This window comes from Scardinius erythrophthalmus (assembly GCF_964197995.2).
Source record: "Scardinius erythrophthalmus genome assembly, chromosome: 16".
Lineage (NCBI taxonomy): Eukaryota > Metazoa > Chordata > Actinopteri > Cypriniformes > Leuciscidae > Scardinius > Scardinius erythrophthalmus.
This window is the reverse complement of record NC_138236.1, coordinates 17,710,743-17,726,742: the sequence shown is the minus strand read 5'-3', so window position 1 is coordinate 17,726,742 and position 16,000 is coordinate 17,710,743. Positions and strand designations below refer to the sequence as shown.

The 16,000-nt window shown below is 37.2% G+C and overlaps 2 protein-coding genes across 4 annotated transcripts; both read left to right on the top strand.

The window, feature by feature from the left end:
* Positions 1–4,220: 4,220 nt before the first annotated feature.
* LOC308704747 (uncharacterized protein) lies at positions 4,221–10,268 on the top strand. Of its 2 annotated transcripts, none has more exons than XM_081389281.1 (2): positions 4,221–4,342; positions 5,675–10,268. In XM_081389281.1, exon 2 carries the CDS (start codon positions 5,756–5,758, stop codon positions 9,743–9,745), a length of 3,990 nt encoding a protein of 1,329 aa, XP_081245407.1. In that variant the 5' UTR covers positions 4,221–4,342; positions 5,675–5,755; the 3' UTR covers positions 9,746–10,268. The 2 variants fall into 2 exon arrangements, with proteins under 2 accessions (XP_081245407.1, XP_081245406.1); XM_081389280.1 differs by lacking the exon at positions 4,221–4,342 and adding an exon at positions 4,496–4,550 and having other exon boundaries at positions 5,675–10,214.
* An 879-nt stretch (positions 10,269–11,147) lies between these two features.
* Positions 11,148–15,994, top strand: LOC308704960 (uncharacterized protein). 2 transcript variants are annotated; one of them, XM_081389698.1, is made up of 3 exons: positions 11,148–11,249; positions 12,535–15,351; positions 15,506–15,865. In XM_081389698.1, exons 2-3 carry the CDS (start codon positions 12,580–12,582, stop codon positions 15,590–15,592), a joined length of 2,859 nt encoding a protein of 952 aa, XP_081245824.1. In that variant the 5' UTR covers positions 11,148–11,249; positions 12,535–12,579; the 3' UTR covers positions 15,593–15,865. The 2 variants fall into 2 exon arrangements, with proteins under 2 accessions (XP_081245824.1, XP_081245823.1); XM_081389697.1 differs by having other exon boundaries at positions 12,535–15,994.
* Positions 15,995–16,000: the final 6 nt, after the last annotated feature.

The window sequence follows — 16,000 nt, the reverse complement described above, 5'->3', positions numbered from 1 at the left end:
CAAAGAATTTAGATTTTATTAAAAGTATAAACAATTGTTATTCAGGTATTCTCTTACTGTCAAATTGATTTTATAACAACTACTAACAGTATGTATGTATATATGTGTGTGTGTGTGTGTGTATATATATATATATATACAGGGTGGGCCATTTATATGGATACACCGTAATAACATGGGAATGGTTGGTGATATTAAAGTCCTGTTTGTGGCACATTAGTATATGTGAGGGGGCAAACTCCTCAAGATGGGTGGTGACCATGGTGGCCATTTAGAAGTCGGCCATCTGGGATACAACTTTTGTTTTTTCAATAGGAAGAGGGCCATGTGACACATCAAACTTATTGGTAATGTCACAAGAAAAACAATGGTGTGCTTGGTTTCAACGTAACTTTATTCGTTCGTGAGTTATTTACAAGTTTCTGACCACTTATAAAATGTGTTCAATGTGCTGCCCATTGTGTTGGATTGTCAATGCAACCCTGTTCTCCCACTCACAAACAGGACTTTAATATCACCAACCATTCCCATGTTATTACGGTGTATCCATATAAATGGCCCACCCTGTACATATATATGTATGTGTATATATATATATGTGTATATATATGTGTGTATATATATATGTATATATATATGTATATGTATGTATATGTGTATATATATATGTATATGTGTATATATATGTATATGTGTATATATGTGTATATATATGTATATGTATATATATGTATATGTGTATATATATGTATATGTGTATATATATGTATATGTGTGTATATATATGTATATGTGTATATATATGTTTATGTGTATATATCTGTATATGTGTATATATCTGTATATGTGTATATATATGTATGTATATGTATATATATGTATATGTATATATATGTATATATATATATATGTGTGTATATATATATGTATATATGTGTGTATATATATATATGTATATTTGTATATGTATATATATATATATGTGAATGATTGGGAGACCAGCCTGCTAACAGTCAGGTGTGTTTCATATACCCATCCATATCTGCCTGAAACCAACCTAAGATAGCAGATAATTCCAAAGCGGGGTTCACCACGTGTATTAACAAAAATAGCTCATTTTTCTTACCCAAATGTAAGAAGTAGTCATGCCAAAATTAAAGCATCTATAATAATGTTTTATATTCTGAGAACATGGTCAGTCTTCCTGGCCTGTAGCTTTTTATTAATCAGCCTTTACTATTACCGTTTTTTTACTATTACTATTTACTACCGGTGTAATCCTGTAGCCATTGGAGCTGGAATCTCAGCATCGCTCAATTAATTATAGAGTTGTTTAGCCTTTCACATTTCACTAATCCATTATCTTTTAATTGTGAATCTAATTAAGATATCTACAGGTCAAGAGCTACCTTGGTTCTTTAGAACTATAATCTGTTTTATAACGTTTGTCAGGTATGCTCATATTCAGACTGTGGTGAGTTTGTCATTGGTATGACATGCATTAAAAGTGAAACTTTAGAGAGCCTTTCATCTATTTTTAATTGATTTTATTTAGAAAATGTCTCATCTTTTAGTGTCTTATCTTTAAGTATACATCCTCCTGGGACCCAAGAATAGACTTTTGTCCACTGTAGTGGACATTATATTTTAGTGAATTTCTCTGACATCATACATGTCACATGACACAAAGAGCACATTCAGGACTTTTCAGAGATACCAAATGTTTGGAGGTTTCACCATGAAAACAACTTCTTGGTCTTTAAAAATGTCTGATATTAATTTAGTGATCAAATATAGCATTCTTATGGAAATATTATAATATATTGTAATTATAATTTAAATCGGACTACTTTTCAAATTGTATTTCATAAAACAACATCTCAGGAAAATGTTAAGGGGTTTCAAATAAAAAAAAATACTTTCTGTTCCAGAACAGGGCATTGATTTCAAACGTGTCCACTGTAGAGGACATCAGGACTTAAATCATGTTTATCAGGCATTTTGTGAGGCACAACAAGTGAATATGGAAATAAATTATACATCAATATTCCTATGAAATATTAGATATTATTATTAAAATGTTGCCAATTATTACTTCAAATTATTACACTTCTTTTTTTCATTAAATGTTGCTCCAAGAACACATTAATGTGCAAATTAGATACAGTTTATAGATGCATTGCATTGAATGGGAATCAGGCTTGTGCACAATTCAGAATTGAATTGAGAATGACTCCTTAATTCCAATTCAATTCTTGAATTTGAATTGAATTTGAATTGATGTCAAAAACAGGATCTAGAATTACAATTCGAATTTGAATTAAAGGAAGCAGAATTGCAATTCAATAAAAATTCAAAGAAATTCAATAAGTGAAAAGTGAAGTGTTTAACAATGAAGCTTTACGGTATATGTCAGATATGATTACTTTATAAATGAACAGTTCAGATGCAAAAGCCTCTAAGTGCCATCTGAAATTTTCTTCTAGAATGATCATTTTTATCAAGCTCGTATATTTAAGTTCAGTAATTTCACTTAAATGACAATAGGTAGTTTTCATTGCCATTTAAGTGAAATTACTGAACTTAAATATACGAGCTTGATAAAATTGATCATTTTAGAAGAAAATTTCAGATGGCACATAGAGGCTTTTGCATCTGAACTCTTCAAAAAATATTAGTTTAAACTAGGTAACAGGTTACATTAAAATGATATGTTTTCCCCCAGCAATGAATGTTAAAAGCTCTAGTCACAGAACAAATAATTAAGTTTGATTTATTGTAATTGTATTTAGTTGTATTACTGAAGTAAAACGTTTAATTCAATTAGCTACTAATCAACTTAAAACGAAATTGCTTTGCATTGATAAAGTTATCCAAATAAAGTAATCCAAACCACATTTATAATGGGTAACTAATAACAGTAAAGCAATAACATTTCCAAAATAACCTTCCTAACACTTAATGCATGCTAGACTCAACACATTCTGTTGTGTGACTGTGTGGAATTTCTTTGAATTGCCATGAATTTAATTCCACTTCCTGTCATTCCAATTCAAATTCAATTCAAAGTCCTGTGGGGCGGAGTAAATTCAATTCAAATTCCAATTCATGAATTGAATGGAGGCCAATTCTGAAATTCTGAATTTTGCACAAGCCTGATGGGAATGTTAATTTATGGCCATTTTACCCCCATATTCCATAAAGTAAAATGGTGTATCAATTCATTCCGTTATTTCTTTCATAACATAGTTGAGAATAATCTTTATACAAATTTTGAAATCCTGAAACCCCAAAATTTATTGGTGATTGAAAAAAAAATCGCATTGTTTTTGCATACATATAATTTCATGTCATTTTTATTTTTTAAACAACTTAGTCCTGGCGGCCACTACAGAGGACATAGCATAACATATGAATAAAATATTATTTTTCAAAAATGTTTTTTTACCATTTGTTTATTGTGCTCTAAACAGTGATGACATGGAAAAAAAACTAAATTCAAAAAACTTTTTTTTTTCCTGGGTTTCAGGAGGATATTGCTGTAGCCTATGATTATTTCACTGATTTCCAGTCAACAACAAGAATTTTTTTTTATAAAACCACCACAGGACCATCAACAATTATAAGTTAAATAATATCAAATTTAAGGTGGTTGTTATGTTTTGGAACAAGTTAGTTATTTTCTAGCTGTATGGTCATAGCTGTCTTTTTGCTGACCCAAGTTGGTCTACTGGCCGGCACCAGTTAGAAACCAGCCACATAAGCTACATAGGCTACATAAATAAGGGAGTAAAGGTATCATTTTATTTTTGTATTTATTTAACATACTTGTATTTCTTTGTAGCCTATATTTATGTATTTATTATTTTGTCAACTTTGGTATTCCATATCTTCAAAGTTTTTAATAGAGAACACTTAAATTCACTGAGCAGCATAAATGAAATCAGAAATGTGTCTCTGTCCAAAGTTTGATGATGATAATAGACATTTATTTAATAAAGATTATAACAATATTGTAGGCCTACCTTCCATATCACCTAGGCCTATGAATAATACTGTTCAATGGTGTTTATCTTGTAATATAGCCCAATGAGGAAGGTGTAGGTCTATTTCTGTAGGGAGGCCACACCGGTCCCTCTCGCCAGTTGATGGCGGTATGTTTAATCCGTACATGTGGGGACTGGGAGTGGAAGTGAGCGCTCATATATACTGCCCTCTATAGTGAATAGCGGGAATAACATGTCACTGAAACCCGTTGCAAAATACATACCGTCTTTCGGATTGAAAATAAATAACTTCTTTGAGTTAAATCATGCTAGTTTGCACATCGTACTTTCCCAAGGTGAGTGCAAGCCAATAACTGTTTGAAGTACGTGTAATGCTTCGTTTTTATGGGCGCATGCATTCGTTAGCTGCGGGTTTTGTCATTCAATTCCCCTGTGCAGGACGCGAATGACGTTCCGCACGCGCTATATCAAGCTATAATCAGATATTCCTATAAAGCGCGGTTGTTTTGGAAAAGAGGTGGTGTTCGCGTTTAGATGTTGGAGGTTGGTTGTATAGTTAAACATGTTTAGTCTGATGCCAAGTCTGCAGCATCCATTGCAGTGTTTGTTATTGGCAGGGTTTGTGTTATTTTTCAATCTCTTTTAAAATATACTAAATCTAAATCAGCGGGTGGTATGCATATTAACCTGGTGATGCGTTGTATTTATTTATTGACATGATGTTTATTGAACATATTTGAGTAAAGAGCCACGGGAAGCGGCCAGGCCTATAAAAATCGAAGCATGCAATGAGCCGTCTTGCCTCTTTCTCTGTCCTCTTTTGTTGCTGCATTTGAAACGTAGTCTATTTGTAACGAATAATGAAACACTTTAGCCTACTTCAAAACGAGAGCAGGGCAGCAGTTTTATTTGTACCAGCTTGAGTGTTCTGAGCAGAAATTGTTTTTCTCATTTAAATATGCATGTGCTCACTGAGGGTAATGACACATGTGGATGTATGATATTGTAAAAGGCATAACTTGCATCTTTCAAAAGTGTGCCAAGTTTTTAGAAATGTTGTCTTTGTATTCGTGTTTGTGTTACATAAAAGTAAAAAAAAAATACTAAAGTAAATTACACTATTTAATCATATTTCTAAACATTAGTACTTTTTTAATGTAATGAATATCAAGATTTTTTGGACATTATCAGTTTATTTTTAATAATATTAATATTTGCTAATCAGTTAAAAAAATACAGCTTTTTCTATTTGAGAACAGTCTGGCTTTGCTCAATAAATAAATAATTAAATACATATAAAAAAGGCTATACTCACTTTCTGCTTGTATAACTTGAAAAATAGGTAAGACTGTACCTTTCAATGAGAATTTGTTATATCAAATAGTGTTTTATTAGTCAGTATATTTCAAATTCATGGATCCAGTTAAACCAAAGTTTTATTTTGTTTTTGATGCTGGTATATTTTTTTTAATTTGATCCAAATCTTTAAAATTACACAGGTAATTAAATTTTTAGAACTACTTTACAGAATTGTATTTTACTAAACTTATAGGGTCCTAAACATGACGGTGCCTAGATCTATAACGTTACATGATGTATGCCTGTATTGAAAACATTTGAAAACTCATGCTATGCAACTAATTTTGTTTTTGTTTTTTGTTTTTTAGGAGGTACTCAACAATAACAAAGACCTTGGCAACACTTCTTAAATTTAACATTCGGCAGTGGAATCTTCTGGCACCTGCAAAATGCTTGGACTTCAAGAAACAAAGTCAGCTGGGAGTCCTAAAACTTACAGCTGTGTGGCATGCTCAGCTACGTTTCATAATTTGGCATCACTCCTGGTGCACCAAGCAACTCATGCAAGTGAAATCTCTTGTCAGACAGAATCAACACTACCTACTTGTGACAGCTGCGGAAACGTATTTGCGAGTAAAGATCTCCTTGAAAAACACAACTGTATAATGTCGGCCTCACCAGTTTCTCCATCCCAAACCTACTTATGTGAATGTGGTGAGGAGTTTAGTGGTGTTACAGCTCTTGAGGCCCACAAAAAGCAACATGGGCCAGAAAATAAGGATAAATCAGATTTGGGTAAGATTCCTATTGTGTCAGATAGCAAAATAAACTCCAGCCGTCCTGTCTCCGACCAAGTTTTTCACAGTCTCTCACCATCCCATTCCAATGAAAAATCCCTTGCAGAAAGTGCACCTCCTACTTCAAATGCTGATATCAAGAAGACCGAATCCTCTGCAGACATGGAAAGCAACATCTTGAAGCCATTTGAATCTCCCTCTGTGACCGAAGAGCAAGTGCAGATCCTTGTAATGAATCCTTTAAAATCCTCCAATGTGGTAGAAGAAGAGCAAGATGAGATGGACACTTTAAAATCCTCTGACATGGTAGAAGAAGAGCGAGTGCAGATCCGTGATATGGCCATTTCAAAATCCTCTGACGTGGTAAGAGAAGAGCAAGAGCAGATCCATGATATGGGCACTTTAAAATCCTCTGACTTGGTAGGAGAAGAGCAAGTGCAGATCCTTGAATTGGACACTTTAAAATCCTTCGACGTGGTAGGAGAAGAGCAAGGGCAGATGCTCTATATGGACACGTTAAAATCCTCCAACGTGGTTGGAGAAGAGCAAGTGCAGATCCTTGAGAATGACACTTTAAAATCCTCCAACATGGTAGGAGAAGAGCAAGTGCAGATCCTTGAGAAGGACACTTTAAACGTGGTAAACCATTCTGTGCATGACAATGAGAAATCACCAGAATCTTGTGAAGAATCAACTGCATTTAATAAGAAATCAATCCTGAAGATGCTAGCATCTGCCTACATGAGTCATAAACAACCCGTCCAAATGAAACAGAGGAACTTACCTCCCAGAAAAGTTTCACCGAGAGCACCAATGCAACCTGCAACTCCCATGACGATGTCAAAGCCAGAACTACTGGAGGATCTATCAAAGATGAAACAAGACAATGTGGTCAATGTGAAAATTGGAAAGATGTTGTCAAAGAAGGGGAAGATTATATCCGTGACACAAACTCTCTGCCCCGTGGTGGTTCTTGAGACTCGTCAAAAACTTTTTGGCCGGGACAACGTTGAAGGCAAACTGCAGTGCAGGCTCTGCCGTCGGGTTTTCCAAACCGTAGACAGCTTGATAATGCATCATGCCTTGCACAAGAAAGAGAGAGTTAAGTTTTGTCTTTGTTGCCAACAGTTTGTGATAACCGTAATCTCTGTCCCAGAGAATCACGTCTGCTCTGATGCATTTTCTAGAAACTCTCAATCTTTGGGAAAGAAGTCTGTGACACCTATCAGCCCTACAGCTCAACAGCTGGAGAAAATGTTCTACTGTTCTTTATGCAAGCGTGGCTACACACGGAGGCACCGCCTCAAAATTCATAACTGTCCTTATAAATCTTCTCTGAAATCCTCGCCCACTGTTGCCAACCAACGTCACGTCAAACTCCAAAATATGGAAGAGTGCAATAGAGCGAAGCAAGACTCAAAAACAAATCAAATCATATCTTCACAGCATATAAATATTGGCGTAGGCACAGAGCCAGTAAAGATGGAGGAACAGAATACAGAATTTTCTATTGACAAGAAAAATCAGACTGGGTTGAAGATGCAGCGGAAGGATCAGTTAAATCCCCCAGAAACCCATGAGTCCATTTTTGCCAGTGTCTCTAACTCCAAACCAACTGAATCTACTGAAAACTCTGTTGGAGTACCAGCCAAAATGGATGAAATGAAAGTAGAGGAAAAAGGTAAATTGGCTGAAAAGGAGTGGACCATGCCATTGGATGATGCTGAAATTGATGTACTAATAGATGTAGACCAGAAGGACTCAGATGAGGATGATTTGATTGACGTGGCTAAAGACGTCTGTGATGAAGATCAGGATGTTGTCATTGTAGAGCTACCTGAGGACAAGGAAATGAATTCAGCAACACCTAGTAATGGTTTTCAGGTGCATGTGACTAATAAAGGCGTGAAACGGTATGTTTGCAATGGGTGCCAGAGAAGCTACTCTCGCCTATTTACACTAAAGGAGCATTTGAAGATTTGCGAGGCGAGAAAGTTGGAAGAGCAAAAGGTTGAGAATACATCATCTGATTTGCCTGGGCCAATTAAACGGTTTCCATGTCCTCAATGTGGCAAGTTCTTCAGCCGCAAAGACAATCTAAATAAGCACAGAAAAAAGTGCCATGCAACAAAAACGGATTCAGTAGTAAGTTCTAGAACCGTGGAGTCTAAAACGACACCTGCAACTCAGGAAAACTTATTTGTCCTGTCTCCATCGACAGAAAACCAAGCAGCCCAACAGGAGAGCACTCAAAATACTAGCAGTAGCAGAAACTGGGGGATCATGTCACTTCCATCTGTACTCCCAAGAAGGGTGACGTGTGAATGCGGAGCCTCGTTCACTTGTCCTCGACTTCTCTTCGAACATCTGCAGGTGCACGCGCAGGAGTCTTACATTTGTCCTCACTGTGGTGAGAACTTGCAGTCGTGGATGGACTTTGAAGCACATCAGCAATTGCACAAGCAATCTAAAATCCCAGCAAATGAGCAAAGAGGTTCCCAGCAACAACCTCGTTCATTTACTCAAACGGTACCATCGCATGCTCCGACTCGACCGCAACAATCTACAGGTTTTTCGCCGCTTAACGTAAAAGCACATCCGCCTGCACTCTTGTCACCTCAACATGTGAACCATAGGTCATTTCCTGAGACATTGACTTGCCATAAATGCAAAAAGAACTTCAGTCTCCGCAGTTCGTTGTTAAGACACATACGGTTACGTTGCAAAGGTGATACTGCAAGTCAGAGGAAACACACTTGCTCTCGTTGTGGCGCAACATTCAACAACCCACTGACCCTTAAAGTTCACATTCAAAGCAATACCTGTAAACCCGCATTTAAACCGATTCGATGCCCGGTGTGTGTGCGTTGGTTCAGTTGTCTAGAGGGGCTCAAGAGACACCTAGTCTCGCACAGCAGGCAAGCTGGGCTGACATGTCAGATTTGTGACCATAATTGTCCAACACCTCAGGCACTCGAGGAGCATAAAAGAAATGTTCATGGAGTCGTTAGCAGAATGAGACCAGCGGAGGACACACCGGAACGGTTGCCCCAAGCAGGCACACAAAGCAGTCCATCTACTCCTTTTCAATGTCCTATTTGCCTTCGCAGTTATCCAAAGCTTCAATCCCTGAAGGATCACTTAAGGAAAGTTCATCGGCCTAAACAGCCAAATCTGAGTACCGTAGAACCGGTCCGTTCCGGCCAGTTTCAGTGTCAGATATGCGCCCGCTCCTATCATGACATCAAATCTTTGAAAAACCACAGAAGAAGAGTGCATCGTATTTTTAGTGCTGCATTTCAGCCATCGAAGGGAACTGAGCAAAACAGCACTCCCAATCAGTTTCAATGTCACATTTGTGCACGCAGCTATCCAGATGTACAGTCCCTCCGAAACCACAGAAGGAGGGTCCATGGTATCGTGGGTGGTCTTGAAGTGTCGAGGGGCATGGCTCAACACAATCTGTACAAGTGTCAGATTTGCCAACGCAGCTATCCTGACATAGTGTCCCTTAAAAATCACACAAGAAGGGTACACCGCATATTAGGGCCAGTGCCTGAAACATCAACAACATCAACAATAACAACATCAAATGACACAGATGATCTAGAGCAGAAACCGATACCTTTTCTGCATACATAAAAGTTGGATCTACTGCTTGCTTTCATTGCTGCATATGCGATCAAAATGTAATGTAAAAAAAAAGACGTTATAAAGCAGAAGTTTGAATACATTTTTAAAAGAGTAGTGAAAAAATAATTTTGAATAGTTTAAAACATTTAAAAAATGTTTCATATCTAATCAATAGTAGATTTTTTTTGTCTTGTTAATATCATATTTGGCTTCCTCTGTATTTTATTGGTTTCCTTAATTCATCTATTGAATACAATTTTTTTTCAATACAGAGATGTTTGGTGAATACACTGTATAAACTGTAAAAAAAAACAAAAAAAAAAACAGTAGTTTTCGGCCTTTTTTTTAAATGTAGCCGTTGTGTATTGTTAGTCTACTGTAAATAATACATTCTGATGTAAACATGTTCTACGTTGCATCAATAAAGACAATAGTGACACCTTTCTAAGTCTCCAGTAAAGTAATAAAGGATGTGGTCATGCACACATGTTATAGTGTGGTAAATGTTGCTAGCAATAGCAAAACACTCGCCGGACACATCTACTGTAAATGATAAAGATTGAAAGATTTGGTGAACTGATTAAATGGTAAAACTGACGGAGGACTGAACAAATTAAAATGCATGAATTGCTTTAGGCAGTGAGCTAAGTCAACATGTTAAATTTGCATCAAAAACAGCTTCGGGAGTGACACAAAAATGTTACAATTGTTTTTCAAGTGTTATATGTGGTCATGCAAAAAAAAAATGAAAATCAAGTTGCTTATCGGAGTTCTGTAGTTATTGTGTAAACATTATTTTGGGAACAATTCACTACAAAGTTATATGTGCTAATTTATTTCAATAGCAGACATGGAAAACAATGAATAATAATTTTGCATTTTGCATTTATTAGTCTAAAGTAATATTAATTTTATACGTTTATTTTACATACCAATAACTAAACTAATATCAGTTCATAATCTGTATTATGAATGAACATAACTAACAATAACCATTAGTAGGCTACATTTATAACTTATACCTGTTCTGTTTAAATGAAGGGCAGCATCAGATCAGCCCTACAATTGCCATTGTCATGACTTATGTTAAACTGCTTATCATTTGTGGTTTTAGAATTTTATATAGGCTATTTATTTTTTATTTATAATTTCACATTTAATTTGGAACCATTTCTATGGTTTGGTTTGCAGCTTGGAATATTAGATGCATGCCTTTTGCAGTGAACAATTTGTTTTCTATATATATATATTATTTAACTGCAATTAAAATTGAATAAAAGTCATACCCATACCCATGTCTTTATATGTAATTGATGGTTTGGTATACATCGTGCGCGGTAGAATTATTTAACATGTGTTTACATACTGGGGTGATTTTCTTAACATAACCACACATCCAGAAAAAGACGTCGAAGAGGCTTTTATCGGAAACGGAAAAGGAAACTCCATTTGTTTAGGGTATGAGTCCTGAATCGTAGTTCATTGGTGCTGCTGAAAAGAAAGAGCATGAAAGGTTGGTTGCCTTTCTTTGTGTTGCTTGTTCGTATGTACTTTCTACAAAGTTAAGGCAGAAGCTCATTTTTTGCAGTCGATCAAACGATGGGTAATTTTGCATTGAAATGGTGTTTCTTATTATCTAAAAAATTAAGTGTTGGTTTTTAAAAATTTTCGTTTAGTCCTGCGTCGGGCGTTGAATTAATCGACAGACACATTAATCCTGTTCAAAGACGCTGATTTCGCTTTTCAAAGTAAGCTCGTTCTTAAAGGACAGGTTCTGTAGTATTAGGAGATGCAGGGCTGACTGTAACAGCGCATGCATAAAGCATTACAGAGACATTATGGAAGGAATGGCCTTTGCAAACGCATGCAGAGCGTCATATCTCTCTGCATCAACCGCTATCTACTGCGGCACTGAATTTTTTACCCTAATTGTTTGTGCTTTTGCGGTCATTATTGAATATTATTAAATACAAATACTGGGTAAGCACTCAAAAGGGGGACAATGAGTTGAAAAGCCTTATTTGTTTTGTTTTCTTTGTTGTAGTTCTATTCACTATAACGAATGACTCGTATGAGTCGGTTCTTTGAATGAATCGCTCTAATAAAAGAACGGACCACGAGCCACTATTGACAATCATAGAAACACGTGAAACATAAATACTTTATGGCAGTAATGATCTAATGAAAAAGGATCAACTTAAAAAATAAATAAACGTAACGTATAAAAACAATCATTAGGTATTCAGCTAACTTCCTTAATCTCCTTTGTTTTATACATTATTAGTTAGGCTAAACTCTTTGGAAGTTACAAATATTGAGGCTATATCCTGCATGAAAATAACAAACGTGGGTGTTACTGATGACATGATGCATTTAAGGATATAACATTTTGCCATCAAAATAATACAGCAATACTATTTAAGCTCAATACAAATGCTTGTATGTGGCGTAACAACTTTTTAAAATTGGCCATATACCTTTACAATTCCAACTTGGCAGTAAAAATATCTATCAGTAGCTCTCAATCAGGTCCAGTGAATGTGTTGTTTTTCAGTCGGATGCCGTGGGACACACTTTTCCGGAGATGAAATATGATGTATATAATATTATTTTAATATAATGTCATGTATTTTTTCATTGATGTTGTACTACAACAAAATTAGGCTAATAGATCCACCTATAATGTGGATAATATGTGAAGCAGCTACTAATGTGTTGATTAAACGTATCATTAGATGCAATACATCTTATAATATCTTATCTATATCTTTCATTCCTTTTCCTTTGTCTGGTTTCAGCTTGAGTGAAGGGAAACTCAGGCACCTGCAGGCGACTCGCACATCATGCTTAAAGGAGAGGATAAGAAGCAAGGAACCAACACTGATGAGGATGAAACCAAGGAACAATCTGTGAAGAGAGGTATGGGGGAATTCATTTCAAAAGGTCTGGCATTAAGCTCCCAGAACAGAAGAGTGGAGGAACCGTCGCCTGCAGGCACTAATGCCCTACATGAGTCCTTGCCTGTTAATGTTGACAAAAAAGAGAGTGAAAAGGGCTCTTGTAATGCAGATGTAAATACATTTCCAGAGCAATTTAAGTCTGATTTTACCCCTGTCAAAGAAGCTGAAATGGATGCTCCGAAATGTTTGGAAGACCTTGATCAGCCAGAGTCAAATTCTAATTGTCTTTCCAGCACCACAGATAATGGACCAAAATCACTGCCTCTTAATGCAGAATTAAAGAAACCACAAATCGACACTCAGATATCTGTTCAAACAGATGAAATCTCAAGTAGTCAGTCTGAAAGAGAGTCTGACATGAATGAAGCCCACTGTTCAACTGTCCAAACATCTGAGAAAGATGTCTGTGATACATCCTGTCCTATTATAAGTGATAGCCAGTGCGAAGAAGAATGTGAAAAACAAATCCATGAGGACACTGCAGATGCAAAAATTTCTGACACTGAAAATCAAGAAGCCCTGCCCTCTGACACATTAAACCAAACTGATGTAACATTGGATGATGCATGTGTAGATCATTCACCTGAGAAAACGCAAGAGCCTAATTCAGAGCTGAATAGCCAGACACCATCAACCGAAGCCCGTGCGGAGGCAAGCAGTATGGAGATCAAAGAAAGTAAACGTGGATTTCATTCATTTTCTCGCGGACGGCCACGCAAAGAGAAACGGGTCATCAAGTGTGAATATTGCGGGCGCCCGTTCAATCACGCCTCTGCGTATATCATTCATCTGCGTGTCCACACAGGTGAGAAGCCCTTCACATGCCAGGATTGTGGGAAAGCCTTCGCTCAGCTCTCTAACCTGCGATCTCACAGCAAAGTCCATAAATCCAAAAGTCGGAAACGTGCGCACAGACACCAAGACCAAAGTAGAGCCACGACTGAGAAAAATGCAGACATGAACCATGTGAGCGTGATCGACAAAGTGGAAAGTGACTGTCGTATTAATCAAGTCACCCCTAGAAGGAGGAGGGGGCGAGGAAGAGGGAAAGGGAAACCTCAAACATGTCCGATCTGTGGCAAAGTCTTTTGCTACAAGTCTGTCCTCAAAATCCATCTTCGTATTCACAGTGGAGAGAAACCATACTCTTGTAAGGTATGCGGCAAATCCTTTACTCAGGCTTGTACTGCACGTGTCCATGAAAGAGTGCATTGGTCCATCAGGCCTTACTTCTGTTCCAAATGTGGTAAGGGATTTTCTCAGATCGGGCCATTAAAGATACACACGTGTGAAGGTAAAAGACACCCACATTCCACGTTGAAAGATATGGAATTGGATGGTGTTATCAGCTTCAGGTGTCACCTTTGCAAATGTTGCTTTGGCACCAGAGATGAGTATGAATTACATTTGCAAGGACACAAGGATACCCAGCGTTACAGCTGTGACTGCTGCAAGCAGACGTTCAGTCTTCTCTCAGAGCTACATACGCACAGCAAGCACTGCATTTCCATGCGGCACACAAAAAGCAAGTCTTCTGGTTACAGTTCTCCTCACAGATTACAACCCAAAAACTCCTTGAAAAGAAGAACAGCACAAAAAATGCGAAGTGCAAGTCCAGTAAAATCTCCTGAAAAAGATTTTTCTTTGCTGAGGAAGTTCAAAAGATGCTCTTCTTTGCTTGCTTGCCCTCCTCAGGTCATGGCCACTTCTGTTTATGACTCTCAGAATAATCTCTATTCAGTGAATCAGCCGATCAAATGCAGCTATTTTGTATCTCAACTGAACAGTACGCACCAAAAAGCAGATCCAAGAAAGTACTTCTGCCCACGGTGTGGACGAGTATTCCGGCACGTAGGAAGGCTGAGAGCCCATATGCTCACTCATTCGCGGGGTCAAGGTTTCACGTGTGTCGATTGCAACAGGATGTTTAAAAACTGGAACAAATTTTGGATTCATCAGCGGCTGCATAGACAGAAGAGAGGACGTTTTTTTTGTCCCAAGTGCGGTCAGGGGTTTCGATTTGTGGGCTTGTACAATAAACATCTGCAGAAGCATCCAGAGCTTAACGCTCATGTTTGTCCCTTCTGTCCTCACACGTTCTCAAATGCACAAAAGTTGAGAAATCATCAGCAAGAGTGGCACCGCTCAACTATGCCCTTTATTTGTGATATTTGCGGAAAAGGTTTCCCGAGCGCGATCGTTCTTAAACGACACGGAGTCGTTCACTTCCCAAATGATCCAATGGAGACACATTACACCGTTCATCCGCAGTCTGCTGTGCATCCCTACGAGTGCGGTACGTGCAATGCCAGTTTTGAGACCTTAGACTTGCTTTTCCATCATCAGCTCCTCCACAAGTCTGTAGAGAAAGAACCAATAGCAATGAAAGGCCAGCTACTTATAACAGGGGAACATCAATCTCACCACCCCCAGCGTCAAAGCCACAACTACTGCCTTTCTGATAATCAGACACAAAAGAAACTCCTCTCATTCTCCTCTTCAAATGGTGCTGAAATGCCTCATTCATTGTCACACTCAAGCTTACATCCATTACCAAAGCAGCAGCAAAAACCGAACACGGAGGCCCCGAGCACCACCAGGACATTGGCTTATGTGTCATCAGACCCACATTCCTTTCCTAATTCTCAAAATAATGTGAGGCAAATTGTTAAAAAACACTCTGAGAACAGTTTTTCAACAATAGATGAATTAAATGGTTCAAGCCAGTCACCGTCTGTATTGAAGACAGAGGACACAACCGGTAACTTAGTATGCACTGAATGTAACGCTTGTTTTTCCAACCTTCTAGAACTGCATGGACATTACTTGGACCATGCCAGAGGACAAATATGAATATTCGGTAAAAGTTGTTCTCTTTTGTTCAATGAGTGTGTGAGGAACTTTTGTATGGGAATGACATAACTTCTGAAACTAGTGAAAATGTTGGCTGTATATGAACATGATGTTTTTCATGTGATATCAACATTACTGATGTACTGACACATAATTTTGTTTAAAAAATAAATTTTCAAATATTTGGACTAGTTATTCCCTGTAATTGACAGTATTGTTTTATTTAGAGATCCTATAGTTTGATTTAGATCTGTTGGTGCTGTAAGTGAAACTTTATCTGTTGCTTATAACAGATTAAATGTCTTGTCTGATATTGCTCAAGTCTTGTTATTTATACCTGTATAGCTGTTTGGGCTAAACATTCAGGTTTTTTTTTTTTTTTATAACAGATAGTAAGTGCAACCAGATCTGACCAGAAATGAATCAAATAAAAATCAATGAAAAGATCCAT